Source organism: Prionailurus viverrinus, chromosome A2, assembly GCF_022837055.1.
Source record: "Prionailurus viverrinus isolate Anna chromosome A2, UM_Priviv_1.0, whole genome shotgun sequence".
Classification (NCBI taxonomy): domain Eukaryota; kingdom Metazoa; phylum Chordata; class Mammalia; order Carnivora; family Felidae; genus Prionailurus; species Prionailurus viverrinus.
Window position 1 is genome coordinate 24909509 of NC_062562.1, and position 25479 is coordinate 24934987.

A 25479-nucleotide genomic window follows, 5' to 3' on the forward strand; every position below is an offset into this window, starting at 1 on the left:
AAAATAAAAATGGTATTATTTTACGATAAAATAATATATGTCATATATACCATATGTCTCATAATGTTTTCTTGCACCGTCTAAGTTATGATGTACTGCTGCCTTCAGTGTAGTAACAGCCCATTGTGACACATGTTCAGGAAGTTCTGTGTCCAGATTTACAGCTGGTGAAGTTCCTGAGAGCCAAGAGGGAACTGTTTGGACATTCTAACAAAAATTAAAATGACAATTTATGAAACCAATATCTGTGCAATTGGGCTATACATAGAGCTTATACTATATTTTTAAACATTATTATCATATTTCAACGGTCCAAAAAAAGATAACTTGATGAAAAATAATGATTTAGAGTTGTATATTTTTAATCTAATATAAAAACTTGCGTTAGTTTTCTATCATTCAACAAGTATTTATTGAATAACTATATCTAAGTGATTATATTAGAATGTACAAAAAACAAACATGATGTGGATCTTGTCCTTAAGAAGCTCACAACTACACAGGGAGAATCAAATGTGCACAAAAATACCAATTCACAGCTACAATAAAAGTTCTAAGAAGGAAAAACATCATTTCCATCCAGGAAATGTTACCAAAGAGAAAGCACTTTCTAACTTGAAATAACTTGGAGGATGGAAATAAAACAGAGTTATAACATTTTATGTACACGTCCACTTTATAGAGTTTCAACTCAGTTTAAATTTTTGAAAGAGGGGGCACCTGGGCGTCTCAGTTGGTGAAGTGTCCAACTTCGGCTCAGGTCATGATCTCGCGGTTCATGAGTTTGAGCCCCACATCAGGGTCGCTGTTGTCAGCCTGTCAGTGCAGAGCCTGCTTTGGATCCTATGGCGCCCTCTCTCTACCCCTCCCTCGCTTGCACTCTCCCCCCAAATAAATAAATATTAAAAAATAATAATAAAATTAAAATAAAATAATAAAATACTGAAAGAGGCCCATATAAAGAAACCCAATGGATAAGGAAGACGAAATACCTGCAGAGCTTCAGTTATTCGCTCTACCAAACCCAAAACAACATCTTCCAAATCTTGAAAGGTAGGATAAAATTCCATTTTATCATCATCAAATGTCAGTTCCATCTTAAATATTGGCAGTCCACATTGATCTTCTTGGTCAAAGAGCTTCACAAATCCTTCTACAGTTCTCTTTAAGAAATCCTTTAGCTGCATGATGTCGTAAATTAGCATTACTTTAGAAAGTACAAATTCAACCTTTAACCTTTTAACCTTTTGTTCAAAATCAGTGAGATATTACCTACAATTAATTCATTCTATCAATTCATTTAGTCCTCAAAATTATCTTCATTCAGCACAGTATGTTCTTACTAAGTGTAGTCTAAAACAATAAGTAGAATGATATATGCAAACTTTGATTTTTTTTTATAGACTAGCAACAGTCCTAAAATGGCAACTCAGAATCTTCCACATTCTTCAGTAATTCTTTCCATGGTACAGAAAACATTCCAGAAAAACTAAACAAAGTGAAGATTAAGGGGAGGAGAGGCCCAACACCTGAGAATGAGGGTGCCATGGGGTGACATGCACGTGAGGTGAGGGACAGTTAGTATGCTAAAGCAAGCTGCTAAGGTTGATAGTTAAATATTCAAGAATTTTGTGAGCCACTTACTAAACCCTTGGATGCTTGAAAATTACACTGTGGGAATATTTCCACCAGGAAATTGGCAAACACTACAAATTAGGGCTTCTCCCCAGCCCGGAGAGTTGGATTTCCAGCAAATCACCAGGTGAGGGTGAAGCCACTGGACATTAGAAACATGCACAATAAGGGGAACCTGGGTGGCACCGGACTTAGGAACAGGTGATGATCTCACAGCTCATGAGTTCAAGCCCTGTGTTGGGCTCTGTGCTGGGCTCTGTGCTGACAGCTTTGAGCCTGGAGCCTGCTTCAGATTCTGTGTCTCCCTCCCTCTCTGCCCCTCTACTGTTTGCTCTCTCTCTCTCTCTCCCTTAAAAATAAATAAACATTAAAAAAATTTTTTTAATGTGGACAATAAGTCACCAAACTATGAATAATGCATTCTTATGTAGAATCAACTATTTGAAATTTAGTCAAGGGGACAAATATAATGATCTTCAAAATGTTCCTCATCTCTATTTCTTATCAAATAATCATAGTCCTCTTAAGAGGATAAAGACAGAAAGTACATCATGTATATTAATTACAGAGTTATATACTAGATATTAAATGTGTCCTTTTAAGGATGTGTTGCAGGGCACCTGGATGGCTCAGTCAGTTAAGCGTCTGACTCTTGATTTTGGTTCAGGTCATGGTCATGATCTCATGGTTCTGGGATAGAGCCTTTTTTTTTTTTTTAATGTTTATTTATTTTTGAGACAGAGAGAGACAGAGCATGAATGGGGGAGGGGCAGAGAGAGAGGGAGACACAGAATCGGAAGCAGGCTCCAGGCTCTGAGCCATCAGCCCAGAGTCCAATGCGGGGCTCGAACTCACGGACCGCGAGATCGTGACCTGAGCTGAAGTCGGACGCTTAACCAACTGAGCCACCCAGGCGCCCCTGGGATGGAGCCTTAAATCGGGCTCTGCTCTGAGTGTGGAGCCTGCTTGGGATTCTCTCTCTGCCCCTCTCTCACTGGTGTGCTCTCTCTCTCAAAATAAATACAAATTTCTTTTAAAAAGTATACATTGCAAAATTCATGGAATCTTTGGGGATATTTTACAAAAGGGAAAGTTTTTATTCAGAACTGTTTTTGTAGAACTGTATTTCTATAATAGTAAAAATTTGAGGAGAGAATTAATATTCTCTTTAAAGATGATCAATTCAAGTGGCTCAGTCAGTTAAGCGTCTGACTCTTGATATCAGCTCAGATCATGATCTTGCAGTGATGAGATCAACCCCCAAATCAGGCTCTGTGCTGACAGCATAGAACCTGCTTAGGATTCTCTCTCCCCCTCTCTCTGCCCCAGCCCCGCTCACACACACACACACACACACACACACACACACACTCTCTCTCTCTCTCTCTCTCTCTCTCTCTCTCTCTTTCTCAAAATAAATAAATAAATAAATAAATAAATAAATAAATAAATACTGTAAAAAAGATGATCAATTCAATTTCAAACCAAGATTTTACTAAGAAAAACATGAGAATCAATCAACTTGAAATTTCATATGTTCAAAAAAATGTTTACTGGGATAGTCCTTTTTGTTAATATTCTCCAATAAAGCTATAGATAATTAGTTGATAGCCTTTAAGCATGAGCCCAGTTATCACTCATAATACTGACACATACTTCTAGAATTTCCTTTCATTTTAGATTGCTTCAGATCTTGCTTCAGAAATGAAGCATTTTTATGCTAAACGTATTTAAATAAAATTATGATAAAAATGTTTTTCTTATTTCAAAATAACTACCTAGCACTATGTCTGAATAGAATTTTATTTAAAATAATAAACTAAAGGACACCTGGGTGGCTCAGTTGGTTAAGCATCTGACTTCCCCTTAAGTCATGATCTCACAGTTCGTGAGTTTGAGCCCCATGCCGGGCTCTACACTGACAGCTCAGAGCCTGGAGTCTGCTTGATTCTCTGTCTCCCTTTCTCTCTCTGCCCCTTCCCCGCTTATGTGCTCTCTTTCCCTCAAAAATGAAATAAATACTTAAAAAAATAATAAAACATCAGTTTTAAATTTAGCACCCAAAAAATGAATAATCCAATTAAGAAATGGGCAGAAGACATAAATAGACATTTTTCCAAAGAAGATACACAGATAGCTAACAGCCACATGAAAAGATGCTCAACATCACTCATCATCAGGGAAACACAAATCAAAACCATGATGAGATACCATCTCCCACCTGTCAGAATGGCTAAAATCAAAAACACAAGGGGCGCCTGGGTGGCGCAGTCGGTTAAGCATCCGACTTCAGCCAGGTCATGATCTCGCGGTCCGTGAGTTCGAGCCCCGCGTCGGGCTCTGGGCTGATGGCTCGGAGCCTGGAGCCTGTTTCCGATTCTGTGTCTCCCTCTCTCTCTGCCCCTCCCCCGTTCATGCTCTGTCTCTCTCTGTCCCAAAAATAAATTAAAAAAACGTTGGAAAAAAAAAAATTAAAAAAAAAAAAAAAAACACACAAGAAACAACAGGTGTTGGGGAGGATGTGGAGAAACGGGAATTTTCTTGCATTGTTGATGGCAATATAAACAGGAGCAGCCACTCTAAAAAACAGTATGGAGGTTCCTCAAAAAGTTAACAATAAAATAAATAAATAAAAATTTGTTTAAAAAGTTAAAAATAGAACTACCCTACAATTAGGCAATCGCACTACTAGGTATTTACCCAAAGAATACAAAATTACTAATTCAAAATGTTACCTGCACCCCAAAGTTTATAGCAGCATTATGTACAATAGCCAAATTATGGAAGCAGCCCAAGTGTCCACAGATAGATGAATGGATAAAGAAGATATGGTATATAGACATGCAATGGAATATCATTCAGCCATAAAAAAGAGAATGAATCTTGCCATTTGCAATGACATGGATGGAGCAAGAGAGTATTATGCTAAGTGAAGTAAGTCAGAGAAAGACAGATACCATATGACTTCACTCATATGTGGAATTTAAGAAACAAAACAAATGAGTAAAGGGGGAAAAAATATAGAGACAGAGAGGCAAACCAAAAAACAGTCTCTTAACTATAGAGAAATGATGGTTACCAGAGGGGATGTGGGTGGGGGATGGGTGAAATAGGTGATGGGGATTAAGGAATGTACTTGTGATGAGCACCGGGTGTTATATGGAAGTGTTGAATCACTATACTGTACATCTGAAACTAAATATTACATTGTATGTTAACCAACTAGAATTTAAATAAAAACTTAAAATATAATAAAATAATAAACTAATTATAATAGCATCATCATTTAAGATATATAAAATATATTTACCTGATTTGACATAAGTGTAGAAACACAGTTATAAAATGCATCCCATTTTTCAGGTCTGATGCCTTCTAGAGCCTCCTTCTTTGTGAAAAGATTTATGACCTTTGGATACCATGTGTTCAATATCTTCTCTTCTGCCTTTCTAGCTTGTATTGACAGATCATTTTTTAGTGATTCACAATCAATTGGCCCTTTAGCTCTATTTATGAGAAGCATAAAAATGATTTAAAGCAAATGATAAATATTGGTCCTAATACATAATTGTTGAAAAAAGTAAGAAAATTTTAATCTAAAGAAAAGTTCTCAAGATTCATAGTTTAAAATGTCTACAGTCAAAATATAAAGATTCAAGCATGAGATATTCAAATCTTAAATGTTAGTTAATAAATATGAGATTTTTACCTAATTCCTGTTAAATCTAGCAAAATCGTATTGGAAAATGCCGTATAACCAAGATCCAGTAATATTTTCATAGTTGGGTGAACAATGTGCAAATTAGCTAATATTTGACTTCTTGTCTGCACATAGCTAGAATGCCAAGGCTTAGAATAATCCAGTCCTCTGGAAAAGCAAAACACCATATCAAGCAGAATTCAAACAATATACTCTAACTTTTAAGAAATAATAGTTATGACATGGAATTAATATTAAAGCGAGAAGAAGACTGGGAAATGTGGTCAGCGATCAAAGCTTTACGCATGTAATAAAAAGGCATCAAGATCTTGAAAGTGTATTATCGGCACACCTGGGTGGCTCAGTAGGTTAGGCGCCCAACTCTTGATTTCAGCTTAGGTCATTATCTCACCATTCGTGGGATTGAGCCCCGAGTCAGGTTCTCTGCTGACCACAGGGAGCCTGCTTGGAATTCTCTCTTCCTCTCTCCCTGCCCCTCCCCTGCCCACATGCGGCTCTCTCTCTCTCTCTCTCTCTCTCTCTCAAAATAAATAAATAAACATTAAAAAGAGAGAGAGAGAGTGAGAGAGAAAGTGCATTATCTTCAGAGAGGACAGACTGATGGGCCAGGTACCCTGCTAACTTCCACTGTGCTCTGGCTCAGTTACCCTGGGTATGGATAAACGAACTCAGGACTGGGAAGAGAGGAAGAAATCTGTCTGGTATACACCAGAGGTTACTTAAGGCCAAGTTGACCTATACATTCTTAAAGATTCCCTTGATTGTGTAAGCAACAAATAGACAAGTTCAGAGCAAGGTTACACCGCAGTAGTGCTATTCTTCAGATGTATTCAAAATAGCTTCACAATTCTAGACTTAAATGTTAAATCAGCTTATTTTCAACCTGTTATCAAAACCTAGATGCAGGGGCATCTGGGTGGTGCAGTCGGTTGAGCATCCAACTTCAGCTCAGGTCATGATCTCACAGTCCGTGAGTTCAAGCCCTGAGTCAGGGTCTGTGCTGACAGCTCACAGCCTGGAGCCTGCTTCGGATTCTGTCTCCCTCTCTCTCTGCCCCTCCCCTGCTCATGCTCTGTCTCTCTCTGTCTCAAAAATGAATAAAAACATTAAAAAAAAATTTTTTTAAACCTAGATGCAATACTGTTTTTAAAATAATTTACTCACATAGGGGATTCAGGTAAAGGGCCTCCTTCATCTTCAAGCCATTTAACCGGAGGTTTCACGAGAACACTCCTCACTAAAACACATACATGTATTAATATTTCTTGAAAACTCTCACGAGTCCTACTCAAACTTTCTAACTTTTCATATTGGATAATATAGCTTATTGAGCATTAAAGTGAGTATGAGAAAAAAAATCCTTTATTTGAAAAAAAATCAAGTTGTTGGTACTATTTAGGTGTTACTTTAGGGGTGAATTCAGATATAGTAAAGCTTTAAGTTTCAGCTTTTTGCATTCTATCTACTCAAAGGCCACTTAAGAGAATTTATTCCAGGGGTTCCTGGGTGGCTTGGTCAGTTGAGCATCGGACTCTTGATTTTGGCTGAGGTCACGTCCTCATGGTTCCTGAGATCGAGCTATGCATCAGTCTCTGTGCTGACAGCATGGAGTTGCTTGGGATTCTCCCTCTCTCTCTCTCTCTGCCCCTCCCCTGCTTGCATGCTCTCTCTCTCTCTTTCTCTCACAAAATAAATAAACATTAAAAAAAACTTATGCCAATAAAAATTTCCAATATTAAATCCCTAATAAATTTCTCTAAATACACTAATACTTTTTTTTTTTTACAATCCGGTAAACAGTGTAACTACAACCATAAAGACAAAGAGAAAAATGAAAAAGCCCTTAGCTAATAAGCACAGGAAAAAAAAATTATACAAAGTTCCCTTAAATTACAAAGATTTTGACTAGATTATAAGCTCAAAATAAAAGCTTTAAATAAAAATAGTATGTAAGAAATACATACAGCTAAATATATAAATTATTCATTATTCATATTTCTACTTTTGATTGAAGGGGTGGGAAACAAAAGTAAAAGAAGCTTGGCATTTGTGAAATGCTACTTACCCAGATATCTCTTCATGCTTTTTTCAAAGTCACTTGACACCTCATTTATGAGACTTTCAACAAGTTTTTCTCTTTCTTTCCCTTCCTTTAAAGACTCGGGTATCAGCATTAACATGTGATCCAGCCATTCCTGCTGAATAGGCACCATAGGACTACTTTCTACACATTGCTTCATATAAATATAGTTGAACTGAGAATGTAATAAGAAAAAACTAAATGTTCTAAATGGTATATCAGTGTAACTCCGGTGCTCTGTCTTTTCAAGACAACATTTTTTTGGAATAGAAGTATTCTGAAAAATAACATGTTTTCAGAATAAAAACACTCGGAAGTATGAGCTGCAAAGAAACCATTTTTTCAAGTACTCAGTATATATTTATTAAATGAATAATAATTGGAAATTGGGAGTAAGGCCTGGGCTAGGGAAGCTGGGCATGCCCACGTTATCCACTCAAACATCGAAATATTTGGCATTAATCCATTAAACAGTCAAAAATTAGTAAATATGCACCCAGCACAAAGGTACAAAGTCACAATTGATAAAATAGCCAAAAATGACAGGAAATAGTAGCAATAAATTATGTGTAGGTATTATCAAATATTTTAGAATATTAATCAAGTTGATTAATTTAAAGTATTATCAGGGTGTTTCCCCACCCACCCCAAATCTGCATTTTACACTTGAGAAAACTAATCTTGTCATTAACTCTTCACTCAAACCAGGGTTGGAGTTTAAGGTTTTCTGTATTAAAATACATATAACTGTTGGGGTTCCTGGGTGGCTCAGTTGGTTAAGCATCCTACTTCAGCTCAGGGCATGATCCCATAGTTCGTGAGTTCGAGCCCTGCATCGGGCTCTGTGCTGATAGCTCAGAGCCTGGTGCCTGCTACAGATTCTGTGTCTCCCTCTCTTTCTCTCTCTGCCCCTCCTCTGCTCATGCTCTCTCTCTCTCTGTATGTCAAAAATTAATGTTAAAAAAAATACATATAAATGCAGATTCATCAGAATCTTAAATATACAATAGAAATCAATTAGGTTATCTTTAATATTTAAGAGTGTACTATGAATTTAATATGCCAAATTTGTTGGGACTCTCTGCATAGGAATACAGTATTGTGGGTTTTTTTTATTTTTTTTAACGTTTATTTATTTTTGAGAGAGACAGACAGACAGACAGAATCCAAAGCAGCCTCCAGCTGACAGCTCAGAGCCCAATGCGGGGCTTGAAACTGTGAGCCCTGAAATCATGACCTGAGCCAAAGTGGGATGCTCAACCGACTGAGCCATACAGGCACCCAAGGAATACAGTATTGTAAAACAAAAAATAGGGGTGCCTGGGTGGCTCAGTCAGTTAAGCATTCAACTCTTGATTTCAGCTCAGGCCATGATCTCATGGTTCATGAGATAGAGCCCAGAATTGGGCTCTGCACTGACAGCTTGGCGCCTGCTTGGGATTCTCTCTCTCCATTTCTCTCTCTGCCCCTCCCCTGCTTGTACTCCCTCTCTTTCTCTCAAAATAAATAAATAAACATTTAAAAAACAAGGTTTTCACTGAATAATAGTTTTTAATTTTGATGAAATACAATTTATTGGGGTTTTTTTCTTTTATGGGTTATGCTTTTTGTGTCAGTCTGAAGACTCTGCTTAGCTCCAGGTTTGCTTCTAAATTTAAATAATCTCTACACCCAATGTGGGGCTTAAACTCACAACCCTGAGATCAAGAGTTGCATGACAGCAGCAAGCCTGATGTGGGGCTTGAACTCACGAACCAAACCATGAGATCATGACCTGAGCCAAAGTCTGACGCTTAACCAACTGAGCCACAAAGGTGCCCCTAAAAGTGTTTAGTTTTATGTTTTACATTTAAATCTATGATCTAATTTTAGTAATTTTTGTACAAGGTGTGACATTTAGGCTGAGGTTTGAGGGTTTTTTTTGTTGTTGTTTATTTGTTTTATTTTTTTATGGATGTCCAATTGCTCCACCCCATTTGTTGAAAACACTATCCTTCTTCTGTTGAATTAATTTTTGCACTTTGTCAAAATTAGCTGGCTGTACTCATATAGGTCTACTTCCAGGCCATTTATTCCATGGATCCATGTGTCCAATTATTTAAAAGTAAAAGCATTTTTGAAAAGTCAGTGAGAAGTCTAGTGAAAGCAGTATTGAAAAAAATGTCCCTTGGATTTGGCAATTCATGGTCACTGGTGACATTAATGATGAAGAGGTGGAGTTCCTACATGCCAGATGACCAAGAGCAGTGGGTTCAGGAATGAAAGACTGTGTCATGCCCAGCTGCCTGTTTTAGATTGTAAGACACTAGAAGGCAAGAACTCTGGACAAAGAGTGAGGATGCTAAGTGCATACACACAGGTACATTCTGCAATTCACCCAACCTCATGTTAAATATTTATGAATGCTTTGTATCAGTTCTTGTATCTATTAAAGAGGCAAATACAGAGCCAAGGTCTCCAGAAAATTTGGGAGGGAGAAAGTGAAGGAAGAAGACCATAGAGAAAGAAAGAAAGAGAAAGAAAGAAAGAAAGAAAGAAAGAAAGAAAGAAAGAAAAGGAAAGGAAATGAAAGGAAAGGAAATTTAGAAGAGAAGAGAGAAAAGAAAAGAAAAGAAAAGAAAAGAAAAGAAAAGAAAAGAAAAAACTTAGAGTAGATAAAATTAGGTTCTCCCAAAGATCCTCAATACAGGAAGGTATCCTGAGCCCTTCATCCCCAACAGGAACTTGAAGAGACTTGGAAAGCCTGTACTCCCATCTGGGAACATGCTGCATGAATTTCTCTTTTGTGTAGACAGCTGCATAAGTTTCCATATCCTTTGCTGTTAAATACATTTTACATGTTATCATCTTCCACCAATTATACCATAGGCCCATGTTGTCACCCATGCAGTCAGTACCATTTTTTAAAATCCAGCACCTACCATGTGTCTAGCACCCTCTGGATTCTCAATAAGTAATCATCATTATATCAATATCAGAACAATGAAAAGGGAAATGCATTTCCTTCATAACTGCAATTTTTAAATTTTTTCCTACTTTTTGAAATAGGAACTAAAACATTTACAACTAATTCTCAAATAACAAATGGCAACAAAAATATAATTCTTAAATCCCATATTTGTCATCCATGACATGTTTGTTCCTTTACAGAAAATTAAAATCTCAGTTTCTAAATATTTTTTCTCTTCTAGAATGGGTCTTATTAGCAGGTGGTCTTAGAAGGAGCTACTTTGTAATAATTTCTTTGAACATTTTCAAAAAAAGAAATATAAAAAATTGAACTCACTCCTTTCTTTTTAATTTCACTGGTCATCTGTCAAAAGCAAACAAATAAGACATAATTAAACCAAGGAGAAAAAATTCTAAGTGATTTAAATGTACATATTATTCTCTTAAAAATACTAGTTATGTTGAGATTGACTTAAAGTAAATAAGAATTAAAATTGTATAAGGACAAACTTTTTAAAGAGAAAACATAAACTTACAGTTAGAGGATAATCTGGCTCTGGTGTTGGCAGTGTTCTTTTATCCAGTGTTCTGTCTAAACTTCTTTTAGCTCCATCAATTCTGAAATTTATAGTTAAAAAATGTCTGACTCCAACATGATACCCTACATGGAAAACCCAAAAGACTTCCCCAAAAGGCTACTAGAACTGATACATGAATTAAGCAAAGGTGCAGTGTACAAAATCAATGTACAGAAATCGGTTGCATTTCTATACACCAATAATGAAGCAACAGAAAGAGAAATCAAGAAATTAATCCCATTTACAATTGCACCAAGAACCATAAAATATGCAGGAATAAACCTAACCAAAGATAGAAAAGATCTGTATGCTGAAAACTATGGAAAACTTATGAAGGAAATTGAAGAAGACACCAAGAAATGGAAAAACATTCCATGCTCATGGATTGGAAGAATAAATACTGTTAAAATGTCAATACTACCCAAAGCTATCTACATATTCAATGCAATCCCAATCAAAATTGCACCAACGTTGTCCTCAAAGCTAGAACAAACAATCCTAAAATTTGTATGGAACCATGAAAGACCCCAAATAGCCAAAGTAATATTGAAAAAGAAAACCATAGCGGGAGGCATCACAATCCCAGACTTTGGCCTCTACTACAAAGCTGTAATCATCAAGACAGTATGGTATTGGCACAAAAACAGACACATAGACCAATAGAAGAGAATAGAGAACCCAGAAGTGTACCCACAAAAGTATGGCCAACTAATCTTTGACAAAGCAGGAAAGAATATCCAATGGAAAAAAGACTGTTTCTTTAGCAAATGGTGTTGGGAGAACTGGACAGCAACATGCAGAAGGATGAAACTAGACCACTTTCTTACACCATACACAAAAATAAACTCAAAATGGATGAAATACCTAAATGTGAGACAGGAAACCATCATAACCCTAGAGGAGAAAGCAGGCAACAACCTCTTTGACCTCAGCCACAGCAACTTCTTGCTCAACACATCTACAAAGGCAAGGGAATTAAAAGCAAAAACGAACTATTGGGACCTCATCAAGATAAAAACTTCTGCAATGCAAAGGAAACAATCAACAAAACTAAAAGGCAACTGATGCAATGGGAAAAGATATTTACAAATGACATATCGGATAAAGGCTTAGTATCCAAAATCTATACAGAACTTACCAAACTCAACACCTGAAAAACAAATAATCCAGTAAAGAAATGGGCAAAAGACATGAATAGACACTTTTCCAAAGAAGACATCCAGATGTCCAACAGACACATGAAAAGATGCTCAACATCACTCATCATCAGGGAAATACAAATCAAAACCGCACTGAGATACCACCTCACACCAGTCAGAGTAGCTAAAATTAACAACTCAGGAAACAACAGATGCTGGCGAGGATGTGGAGAAATGGGAACCCTCTTGCACCGTTGGTGGGAATGCAAACTGGTGTAGCTGCTCCGGAAAACAGTGTGGAGTTTCCTCAAAAAATTAAAAATAAAACTACCCTACGACCCAGCAATAATAACACTACTAGGAATTTATCCAGAGGATACAGGAGTGCTGATTCATAGGGGCACATGTACCCCAATGTTTACAGCAGCACTTTCAACATTAGCCAAATTATGGAAAGAGCCTAAATGTCCATCAACTGAAGAATGGATAAAGAAGATGTGGTTTATATATACATACAATGGAATACTACTTGGCAACGAGAAAGAATGAAATCATGCCATTTGCATCAATGTGGATGGAACTGGAAGGTATTATTCTAAATGAAATAAGTCAGTCAGAGGAAGACAGATATCATATGTTTTCATTCATATGTGGATCTTGAGAAACTTAACAGAAGACCATGGGGGGGAAGGGAAGGGAAAAAATAGTTACAAACAGAGAGACAGGGAAACAAACCCTAAGAAACTCTTTTTTTTTTTAATTTTTTTTTTAACATTTATTTATTTTTGAGACAGAGAGAGATAGAGCATGATTGGGGGAGGGTCAGAGAGAGAGGGAGACACAGAATCTGAAACAGGCTCCAGGTTCTGACCTGTCAGCACAGAGCCTGATGTGGGGCTCGAACCCATGAACTGTGAGATCGTGACCTGAGCTGAAGTCGGATGCTTAGCCGACTGAGCCACCCAGGCGCCCCCCCTAAGAAACTCTTAAATACAGAGAACAAACTGAGGGTTGATGGGGGTGTAGGAGAGAGGAGACAATGGGTGATGGGCATCGAGGAGGGTACTTGTGGGATGAGCACTGGGTGTTGTATGTAACACGGGAATCTACCCCAAAAACCAAGAGCACACTACATACTGTATGTTAGCCAACTTGACAATAAATTATATTAAAAAAATACATGCAATTGCTTATATAGAACCCTTCAATAAATTCATGGCATCTGTTGGTGCTATTACTAAAAAAAATAATAATAAAATCATTAGCTATTAAAAAAATGTCTGACTCTCTTGAAGATAACATTAGAATATATTAAAACATTACAGTTTAAGAGTGTCTGGCTGGCTCAGTTGGTAGAGCATGTCACTCATGACCTTGGGGCCATTATTTGAACTGCAAGGGGGGGGGGATAGAGTTTACTTCAATAATAATAATAATAATGATAATAATAATAAGCATTACAATTTGAACATCTTTTCAATTATACTTAAAGAAGAGATATTCAATGGGGGGCGGGGGAGAGGGGAAAATGGTTGATGGGCATTGAGGAGGGCACTTGTTGGGATGAGCACTGGGTGTTATATGTAAGCGATGAGTCACGGGAATCTACCTTCGAAACCAAGAGCACGCTGTATACACTGTATGTTAGCTAACTTGACAATAAATTATATTTTTAAAAAAAGAAGAGATATTCAAGAGTTATTTATCTTACTGAATTTTTCTCTCTCTCCCTCTCTCTCTCTCTCTCTCTGTTTTTTGAGAGAGAGAGCATGGGGGAGGGGAAGAGGGAGAGGGAGAGAGAAAATCTCAAGCAGGCTCCACACCCAGGGAGAGACAATCCCACAACCTTGGTATCATAACCTGAGCTAAAATCAAGAGTCAGTTGCTCAATCTACTGAGTCACCCAGGTGCCTCTGAATTTTCTATAAGAAACAAATCCTTAGTTTTCAAATTATTCATGTATACCGTAAAAGAATGAGACTAAAAGTAAAAATGACATTTTTTTTTCAATAAAAACTTATGGACAAATTTTAAGTTAATCCTCATGTCTAGTGGGCCGTCATGTGTATTGTGCCTATTCAAATGCCACTCTGTCAGAGAAGCCTTATCTTACCCCTTATATTAGGTAGCACTTCCTTCACTATCCAATCCTTTCATCCTCACCTTGCTTCATAGAACTTACCACTATTTGACATATTACATGCTGTAGATTGTTTTACTCATTGCCTTGTCTCTAAATGTCCAGAATAGTATTTGGCACACAGTAAGTACTCAATAAACAATTTGAATGTTGGAATTTATCATCTATAAAATATAATTTCCTCTTTAAATAAAGTTATATCATCATCTAATCCATCTGTCACCAAATATTTATTCAATGCTTATATTATGCGAGACACTCTACTAGGTTTTATTAAAGTATAACACCAATAGGAGCACCTGACTGGTGAGCTAGTGGTCAGATGCTGGTTGAGCATCTGACTCTTGGTTTCGGCTCAGGTCATGATTTCCCAGTTCTTAAATTGAATTCAAACCCCATGACTGGCTCTATGCTGACAGCACAGAGCCTGCTTAGGATTTTCTCTCTCCCTCTCTCTCTGTCCCTCTCCTGCTCAAGTGCCCTTGTGCTCTCTCTCTCTCTCTCTCTCTCTCTCTCTCTCTCTCAAAATAAAGACATCTTTTAAAATTTTTTTTTAACGTTTTTATTTATTTTTGGGACAGAGAGAGACAGAGCATGAACGGGGGAGGGGCAGAGAGAGAGGGAGACACAGAATCGGAAACAGGCTCCAGGCTCCGAGCCATCAGCCCAGAGCCTGACGCGGGGCTCGAATTCACAGACAGCAAGATCGTGACCTGGCTGAAGTCGGACGCTTAACCGACTGCGCCACCCAGGCGCCCCTAAAGACATCTTTTAAAAATATATATAACAACAACAAATCTCAAGGAATTTATAAACTGAAATGGTGAGGAGATAAAAACAGGTACCACATGAAAGGCATGGGACTCTGATGGTTCAGAGGAGGGGACAAGTTCACTTCTACCTGGAGGTATCTGTAAAGGCCACATGAACAAGTTAGAATTTACAATGAGCTTTAAATAAAAGAAAGGATTTCAGGTACAGATGTAGTTTTCCTGGGTAGATGGATCTGAAACACAAGACTCTCCTGAGAAACAGGAAGGCAAGGGAATGATCAAAGGAAAAAACAGGGAGTAGTGGAAAGTTGTCTAATATGCTCAGAGGTTATGGGATCAGATGAAGATAAGTTTGGAGAAATGGACTGGAATATCCAATTAAGGGGCTCAAATAGCAGGTTTTTTTATTCAATAGACAATGGGAGTTGCTGAGAGTTTTTGAGCATGGAAACATTTTTAGGAAGATAAATCCACTAGTTTGTAAAGGTTAATACACTGGAGAAGATGGCCAAAGCAGAGAATACAAGGAAAAGAAAAGAGACCGAGAAAGAAGATTGGAGGATGCCAAGCATGACAGGAATGAGAAAAAAATCACAATTGAAGGAGGCAAAGATGTGGTCAGAGAGGCAAGTGGAGAACCAGAATGAATTTCAAGGAAAAGATGGCCACCAGAACCATAAACATAGATTGGTAAGCTCCAGAGAGACAAGGACCATGTCTGTTTAGTTCATTGCTCTATGCACAACACTTAGATAACATCCATCAAAGTCAATAAATATCTGTGGAATGATCAGAATAGTGGATTTGGAAAAAACCTTGTATATCTAATTCAGTACCTTATTTGATACATGAATACTCTCAAAAACATCAAGTTGTACCCTGAGATGAGTGAGGGAGGTGGCTTTCATCACTTTCTGAGGTAGCCCAATTTATTGTCAGCTAGTTTATTTTTTTTTAATTTTTTCTTTTTTTGAACGTTTATTTATTTTTGGGACAGAGAGAGACAGAGCATGAACGGGGGAGGGGCAGAGAGAGAGGGAGACACAGAATCGGAAACAGGCTCCAGGCTCCGAGCCATCAGCCCAGAGCCTGATGCGGGGCTCGAACTCCCGGACCGCGAGATCGTGACCTGGCTGAAGTCAGACGGTTAACCGACTGCGCCACCCAGGTGCCCCTCAGCTAGTTGATTTTTAAATTGAGTTGTATCCTTGTAACTTTTATTCTCCAGAGCTATACACAAAAAGTCATATTTTTTTTTCTGTTGCCCTTCAAAACTTGATGGTACTCGTCCAGTTCTTTCAACTATTACTACCAATAAAAGTTACCACTTATTGTGAGCTTATTATGTTCTAGGCATTAGCTTAAGATCTGTAAGTACATGGATCTCCTTTAACTCTCATTAAATTCTTTTTTTTTTAATTTTTTTTTCAACATTTATTTATTTTTGGGACAGAGAGAGACAGAGCATGAACGGGGGAAGGGCAGAGAGAGAGGGAGACACAGAATCGGAAACTGGCTCCAGGCTCTGAGCCATCAGCCCAGAGCCTGACGCGGGGCTCGAACTCCCGGACCGCGAGATCGTGACCTGGCTGAAGTCGGATGCTTAACCGACTGCGCCACCCAGGCGCCCCAACTCTCATTAAATTCTAAGAGAAAAGCACTATTCTTATCTCCATCTTACAGATAGGAAGATGATAACAAGTAGTTATTTAACTTGCCAAATTCATGCATGGCTAATAAGCTGCAGAGACAGGGTATGAACCCAAGCCTGTGTGATGCCAGTCTATACTCCATTAAGCAAATCAGCCTCCTTTAAAGATGGGATAGTTTCAAAATTCCTCTCTCTTCTATGGCTGTTATGGTTTATCAACATCCCTCTTAAAGCGTGACCCCAGAACTACAGATGTTGTTTGATCAGTGCAGAGTGAAAATTTTCTACCATTCTAAAATTCTACATTTATTAAAGCAGCATAAGACTGAATTTGCTTTTTTTTTCTTTTTTTTTTTTTTAAGGTAGGCTCTATGCCCAATGTGGAACTTGAACTCTTGACTACAAGATCAAGAGTCCCATGCTCTACCGACTTACCCAGCCAGGAACCCCTGAATTGGTTTTTTTGAGTAGCTTCATTTCCATGTTGAATCTTACTGAATCTGACTAAACTAAAATTCCAAAGGCGTTTTCACATGAAATAGAAAATGTGGCTGGGATAACTTTATTCCTCTTTTCTTTATTAATCATCAAGGTGCCAGCCAGACTTCCTTTCATCCATCATTATTTCCCTGAATAGCCTAGTTCTCAGCGATCCATACTTTCAAGGAATTTGCCTTATACTTTGGTATGCTAGCTGGCACTCGCTGACTTGCACTCTAATTATCCCAGCAAATATATGCCTGACCTCCTTGACCTCATTATATAAGAAAAGCCATCCTTTAAGATAGCAACAGTTTCCTGGGGTGTGTTTTCTCCTACTGGCTATACATACAAAGAGTTGAGAAGAATATACAAGTGAGCCTTTTCATTCCCTGCCTGTTTTTGCTTTGTATGTTGACAATCACAAACAAATAAATAAACAAAAATTGGATAATTTCAAAAGACTGTGTGAGAGATGCAGTGAAGGAGTACAGTGCAGTGAAGGAGAGAAAGGCTGGTCTAAATCAAGATGGAGATAGTGGCTAAGGAAGAAGTAACTCATTCCTGGGACTCTGGAAAGCTATAAAATGATTTTGTCTCAGCTAAGTGTTCCCAGACACTGGCCACAGGAGGGGCCCAGTTTGGCCCAAGATAACTTACATCCTGTCTCAGTCCTGGAACTCTATCAACAGACTTCACCCCATCTTCAACCCAGGGAAATCTCATCTCTATATCCTAATAGGTAGAGGTAGAAAGAGATGAAGAAACAAAATCCACAGTTTTCCAGGAAAAAAAAAAAAGTGTTTCTGGTATAAAAAACTTTAATTGCAAATGAATTTTCCCTAAATAAACAATGGCAATTCTAATCTCAGTATTAATAAAGCACTATGCTTAAGACAATTTTGAGACACTATTTTTTTTTATTAAGCACCCAAATGAGAGAGGTACTACTTATATGTCTATACAAAGCATAGAGTTATGTTCCTCTTTTGAAAATTCATTTATTCAGGGTGCCTGGGTGGCTCAGTCGGTGGAGCAGTTGAGTGTCTGACTCTTGATTTCAGCTCAGGTCATGATCCCAGGGTGGTAGGATCCAGCCCTGTGCATCAGGCTCTGCACTGAGTGTGGAGCCCACTTAAGATTTTCTCTCTCTCTCTCTTTCCTTCTGCCCCTCTCCCCCACTCATGCTCTCTCTCTCTCAAATAAAAATACATATTTTTATATGTATTTTTTAAAAATTCATTTATTCACTCATTCAGTTCACCAACAATAACATGCCAGACACTGTGCTTTTTTGTTGAGATCTCTGCCCTTTTTTGAAATTTTTATTTATTTATTTATAATTTACATCCAAGTTAATTAGCATATAGTGCAATAATGGTTTTTTAAATTTATTTCTTTTTATTTTTTTTATTTTTTTTTTTTTTTTAATTTTTTTAATGTTTATTTATTTTTGAGACAGGGAGAGACAGAGCATGAATGGGGGAGGGTCAGAGAGAGAGGGAGACACAGAATCGGAAACAGGCTCCAGGCTCTGAGCTGTCAGCACAGAGCCCGACGCGGGGCTCGAACCCACAGACCGCGAGATCATGACCTGAGCCGAAGTCGGACGCTTAACCGACTGAGCCACCCAGGCGCCCCAGAATTTATTTCTTTTTAATTTACTTCCAAGAGAGATCTCTGCCCTTAGACATGTGAAAGTAGAAGAGAGGAGCGACTAAGAAACAACAATACATTGTGTACTTGAGGAAGTCATACTTCCTCAATCTATTTGCTGATTGACCCTTCTGCACTGAAGATTTAAATATAATTCCTTCTTTTTAATTTTTATTTAATTTTTAGTTAGTTAACATACAGTGCAGTATTAGTTTCAGGCATAGAATTTAGTGATCCATTATCTACATACAACACCCAGTGCTCATCCTAACAAGTGCCCTCCTTAGTGCCCATCACCCATCTAACCCATCCCCCCACCCACATCCCTCCATCAACCCTCAGTTTGTTCTCTGTTGTTAAGAGTCTCTTGAGATTTGTCTCCCTCACTCCTCCTTTTTTTCTCCCTTCTCATATATGTTCATCTGTTTTGTTTCTTAAATTCCACATATGAGTGAAATCATATGGTATGTCTTTCTCTGATTGGCTTATTTCTCTTAGCATAATACATTCTAGCTCCATCCTAGAAGCTTAGTTCTGGGCCTTCTTCTCCTCTCTGTTTGCTCTCTCTAGGTGATTTGAACTATTCCCCATAGCTTTAACAATTATCTACATTCTGTTGGTTCCCAAATTTGTATCTTTAGCCTAGATCTTTGCTCTTACATATCCATCTGCCTACTTAACATATTTCCCCTTAGATGTCACATAAGCTACTCAACTTCAAAAACTACCTCCCCAATCTCCTGGACCTCTGATTCTTTACAGATATAAACACTACCATCCACCTTGTTACCAAAGTCAATCCAATAGCAAGTTCTACTGATTCTGGACCCAAACATATCCCCTGCAAATTTAGTTCTCTCCTCCTGCCCTGTTTCCAGCCTTATCAAACCACTGTAAGCTCTCATCTCTGCTACTACAAAAGCATCCCACCTGGTCTCCTTGTTTCCTACTACTCTCGCTTTCTCCCTTTCCCCACTTCAGTCTATTCTTAATAGCCAGAGTGAATTTCATATCATGTCCCAGTTTAAAACATTTCAATGGCTTCCATTGTACTTAAAGTGGAATCTGAATTCATTCTCATGGCTTACAAAACCTTTCACAATCTGCCCCCACCTTTCTCTCCACCTTTACCTGGTATCACTCTTCCCCAGGCCCCTGATACTCTAGTGACCCTGGCCTTTGTCAGTTCCCAGGACATGCGAAAGCATTCATATACCAGGACTTTCAATGCTTGCTATCTCCTTTGCTAGAGTGCTGTTCTCATGTTTATTTAAATGAAAAACTTCCTATTCTTAAGAGCGCCTGGGTGACTCAGTCAGTTAAGCGGCTGAGTTCGGCTCAGGTCATGATCTTGCATGATTTGTGAGTTCGAGCCCCATGTCAGGCTCTGTGCTGACAGCTCAGAGCCTGGAGCCTGCTTCAGATTCTGTGTCTCCCTCTCTCTCTGCCCCTCCCCTGCTCACCCTCTGAGTCTCTCTGTCTCTCAATAATAAATAAATGTTAAAAAAAATTTTTTTAACCAAAAAACAAAAAACTTCCTATTCTTTAGATTTCTACTTAAATATCATCTCCACAGAACTTTCCTGTGATGTTCCTAGAACACCTTCCCTCTCTATCTCACAATCTCATATCTTCACAGTGCTCAACATCACTTGAAAGGTTAACATACTCTTTTTGTTTGTTTGTTTGTTTGTTTTTAAATGTTTACTATGTCTCCTCCCACTAAAATATAAGCATCTTAAAGACTCCCTTCTGTTGTATTCTCTATGGTCTCCCTAGTAACAAGCACAATGTCTGTGTAACAGTTGGTAGTTAATATCTACTAAATAAATTGATGTAAAAGAAATACATAATAAAAATTAAAGCTGTACAAAGGGGATTAGGAAACAGCTTTCCACAGGAGATGATCCATAAAGTAAGCCTTGAAGAACTAGTATAAATATTCAGGCAGACAAATATTTTCCAGTGAAGGAAATTGCAGGGAGCAATTATGAAATTTATTTTTTCACTAAACTGTGAAAAATATACTCCTGGAACTGCAAGTAGTTCAACATAACAATGGAAGACGATGAAAGGTTTTGGAGTAAGAACAATATGTAACTCCTAAGGCACCTTGTTCGTTATTCTCTAAGTGAACTAAAACATTGAGTAGACCTACGTTTATAAACTAGAGGTGATAAGAATAGTACCTATTTTATAGGGTAGTTGTGAGAAATACAGGTGAAGTGATAAAAAAACAATGCTTAGAATAAGCAGTGATTAGCACAATCACTATATGAACTATAGATACAGTGACATATATATGTATAACATATATATTAGATACATAGATATAGTCGCTATATATAGTGACATATAAGATATATACATATAGTGATATATAACATTAACTTTGTGATGACTTTTTAAATTGTTTCCCTAACTGAACATTTGCCCCTTAACAACCTACATAGTTAAAGTTTTTTTTATGAGAATATGAACACTAATTATTTCACTTGAATTCCAAAGAATTATTTACCAATATGCTACTTACACTAACTGATTAATTGTCTTCTGCTGCTCCTTATATCTTCTGTAATTCAGCAGTTTACTTTGTGCTGGTGTATCAACACCTATGTTTTCAGGGGGGCGCACAATAGGAGGCAACTTCAAGTTCAGAGCTTCCTTTTCTGCTGCAATGACAGCTTTGTTTCCATCCGACATTTTGGTCTCCTAAAGATTAAAATACTTTATACTCTGAGGAGAAAAGGCCTATAAAGCAGTTATTGTAAATGTTAGCCTCGATATACTCATAGCATATCTTAGATATCAATTCCAAAAATTCCAGACCTTTTGAGATCTTCCTCCCAAGTTTGGTGTTAAAGAATGACAGTTGAGGTAACTGGGAGGGATTCCTGTTACAGCTCCACATCCCACTTGCTACGAAGAAATGAATCCAGTCACTTCCCAGTTAGGGTTTCAGTTTCCCCCAGGATGAAATTGAGGAACTGGATTAGACACTCTCTAAATACCCCTTCAGTTCTAAAATCCTGGGTTCAAATTGTTCTCTAAAATGCAAACCAACACCAACACCAACACCACTACCAAAAAATCCAGTTGTTCAGGTATAATCCCTCTCCCAAAGAAGCTGATGCTTGACATCATTAAGATTTTTAAACATCAATATTCTATCTTAGTCTTGCTCCTTCCAAGGAAGTGATACGGTGGCCAAGCAACAACAGGCATACTTAACGCACAAGAAATCTAAAATGTCATGTAAATGTTGAACAATTAACTGTGATACCAGCTGTTTTTGCCGTCAACGCCCACAGAATGTGCAGATTCCTGCCTTGAAAAAGAGAGTATTTCTGTCGGCACCTAGTTAGAGACCTTCGGCTCTGGGAGAAGAGGGAAGAGAAAAGCTGAGGACAAGAAGTACCTATCTGATTGCTTTTCACCACTTCCCAGCTGCGCAGACGAGAGGCAAACGGTTCAGTTACTTAGTTTCTTCTCTGGTGAAAGGAAGAGGAAAAACAAAGTGTGAAATCTCTGGGAATCCCACCGCTCGGGAAGAGCTGGGCCGTCGCTTGTAGCGTACAAACAAAGTTGTCGCCATGGAAACTGTCGCGGTTGCGGCTGCAGAGACTGGGTAGAGGTTGCCTGGAGAGGGCACATGCTCAGCTGCAACAGACTAGGATCACCTGTCACAATAATTCATTACTCAGTTCGTTACTAGTTAATCACGAATGGAGGGTGAGTGAATGAGATTTTTTTACCTAACTGCCTTCCCTTGGAACGGGTCCAGGGAATCAGGATCTTCAAGTTGTGGAAACCTGCAAGACTGGAAATTCGGATGTGTTGGAAAATAGGATTATGTACACACTCGCTCTCACAGGAGGATCAAGTCTTCTAGCAGTGACTTCACTGTAAATAATCAGCAATATGGGTTAGTTTGTTTCTATATTTGATATTTGTTTATACAGCACTTTTCTTTCAGGAAATCCTTCATAAAAAAGGTTACAGTGTGCCAATTTTGCGTGTATGCTTGGAGATAGAAAGGTGAAACTTTGCTATTTGAGGCTGCACAATGGATACTCCATCTAAATGATAAGAGCCTACACAAACATCATGTGCATAAATAAAATTGGGGGGTGAGTAAGTCCTGGTGGTATATTGATGGCATATTCATTCAACAAATATTTGAGCATCTTTTATGTGCTAGTAATGTAAAGAATTGTTTTTAGAGTACAGCCTAACTTGTATGTCTGGCACACAGCAGGTCCTCTGAAAACATGCAGGTGAGTGAATGAACAGGTTAAATATCCTTGTAGCTTGTAATAGGAAACTGTCTTCCTGTAGAAAACAAAATACTTATATAAATATGTGATATTTTTTTGACACTTGCTTAAGCTAAACTAAAGCTGTGGACTTAAGAGAAGATAGCAGTCTTTTGTATTATACCCACATCTTCTCCCAGTTATTCAATCAAACACTATTCTAGTGCTGCAATAAAGAGATTTTGCAAGTACAATTCAAATCCCTAATAAATTGATGTTAAACTAGAGAGAGTATCTGTGTGGGTCTGACTTAATCAGTGGAAATCCTTTCAAAGAGAAGGTTTAGGCATGCACTGAGTCAGACTCTAACAAGCAGTTAGGTTTATAATTGCTCTCTCCTGTCTGGATGTTTCCTTCCTGACAGCCTGCCCTATAGATGTTGGACTTGCTTAACCAGTCCCCACAATTGCATAAGCTAATTCCTTGTAATAAATCCATATATACACATATACATACATATGGATGTATATAAGGGATATATAACATCTGGTTCCACTTCCCTCATTAAACCCTAATACAATGCGTATCTTTTTTTAAGCAGCTTTATGGAGGTATAATTTATACACTGTAAAACTTACCATTTTAAAGTATATAATTCAATGCTATTTCCTAGTTGTAAACATTTAATTTTTAAAAAATATTTTATGTTTTAAGTAATCTCTACACCCAATGTGGGGCTTGAACTTACAACCTTTAGATCAAGAGTCACATGCTCTACTGACTGAGCTAGACTGATGCCCCCAACAATGATTTTTTTAGCAAATGGAGAGAGTTGTACAACCATTACCAAGATTCAGAGCAAAAACATTTCCATCATTGCACAAAGTTCCCTTGGGCTCATATGCAGTCAATCCCCACTCCCACATCCAGCCCAGGCAACCACTGATTTGCTTTTGGCCTCTACAGATTTACAATTTCTGAAATTTTCATATAAGTGGAATAAAAACTTATATAGTCTTTTGTGTCTGGCTTCTTCCACTTAATGATAATATGTTTGAGATTCATCCAAGTGTAGTATGTAACAAAAGTTCATTTTCATTGCTAAATAGTCCTCCATTATATATATATATATATATATATATATATATATATATATATATATATGTCATATTTGGTTTATCCATTCACCAGTTGATGGATATTTGGATTGATTCCAGTTTGGAGCTATTATGAACAACCATGACATTCACGTATGGGTGTGTGGATGAACATACATTTTCACTTCTCATCAGTAGAAACCTAGAGTGGAATTACTGTGTTGAATGGTAAGGCTATGTTTAACCTTTTAAGAAACTGTCAAACTGTTTTCCAAAGTGGCTAAAAGATTTTATATTCCTACCAGCAATATATAAGGGGTCCAATTTCTCCATATTATTGCCAACACTTGGCATCATGTATTTTTTTTTATTACAGCCATTCTAGGGAGCACATTGTGGCATCTTGTGTTTTTAATTTACATTTCCCTAAATACTAATGATGTTGAACATCTTTTCATTATGCTTATTATCCACTAACATATCTTTTTTTGATGAAATGTCTATTCATACCTTTCATCCATTTTAAATTGGATTATTTAACTTTTTTATCAGTTAGTTGTAAGAGTTCTTTATATTCTAAATACAAGTCCTTTATCAGATAATTTGCAAACACATTCTCTTGGTCTATAGCTTACCTTTTCATCTTCTTAATGATGTCTTTTGAAGAGCAAGTCTTTAATCTTTTATAAAATCAAACTCAAGATACTTTTTTTCTTTATGGGTCATGCATTTGAGGTTATGACGTATGAAAGATAAGGTCATGAAGATTTTCTCCTATATTTTCCTCTAGGTTTAGGTTTTATATTTAGATCTATGATCTATTTACAGTAAATTTCTATATTTGGTGAGAGGTATGGATCCAAGTTCATTTTTTTTTTTGCATGTAGATATATAATTGTTCCAGTATCATTTTTTTTAAAAAGTTGTCTTTTCCCCACTGAATTGCCTTGGCATGTTTGTTGAAAAAGAATTGACAACAAAAAAGAGAAAGAAAGAAAGAAAGAAAGAAAGAAAGAAAGAAAGAAAGAAAGAAAGAAATTGACCATAATGTAAGGGTTTATTTCTAGACACTCAATTCTGTTCCATTGATCTACATGTCTATTTTTATACCAATGCCACACTGACTTGATTACTGCAGCTTTATTAAGAATGGTTATAGTTTTAAAATTGGGTAGTGTCAGTCCTTCAATTTTGTTCTTTTATAGAAAGTAGTGATTTTAACTCTTCTACGTCCTTTGCATTTCCATATAAATATTAGGATCGGTTTGTCAATTTCTGCAAAACAGCCAGCTGGGATTTTAATAAAACTTTTGCTTTGAAAAAA

General features: G+C 37.5%; 1 protein-coding gene across 3 annotated transcripts in view; it reads right to left on the bottom strand.

Moving 5' to 3' along the window:
- Positions 1-25479, bottom strand: part of DNAH12 (dynein axonemal heavy chain 12) — a 227759-nt gene that overhangs the window by 196535 nt on the left and 5745 nt on the right. Inside the window, exons 1-11 of one of the 3 annotated variants that reach the window (XM_047849472.1) lie at positions 22558-22707; positions 22221-22293; positions 21336-21514; positions 10922-11003; positions 10723-10749; positions 7422-7611; positions 6521-6593; positions 5345-5503; positions 4946-5141; positions 993-1181; positions 51-207 (exon numbers count right to left, since the gene is read on the bottom strand). In XM_047849472.1, coding sequence (XP_047705428.1) covers positions 51-207; positions 993-1181; positions 4946-5141; positions 5345-5503; positions 6521-6593; positions 7422-7611; positions 10723-10749; positions 10922-11003; positions 21336-21505 — 1243 coding nt within the window. In that variant the 5' untranslated portion in view covers positions 21506-21514; positions 22221-22293; positions 22558-22707. Of the gene's footprint in view, positions 1-50; positions 208-992; positions 1182-4945; positions 5142-5344; positions 5504-6520; positions 6594-7421; positions 7612-10722; positions 10750-10921; positions 11004-21335; positions 21575-22220; positions 22294-22557; positions 22708-25479 lie in introns of those variants that run through there. The other 2 variants (XM_047849470.1, XM_047849471.1) reach the window with 2 other exon arrangements.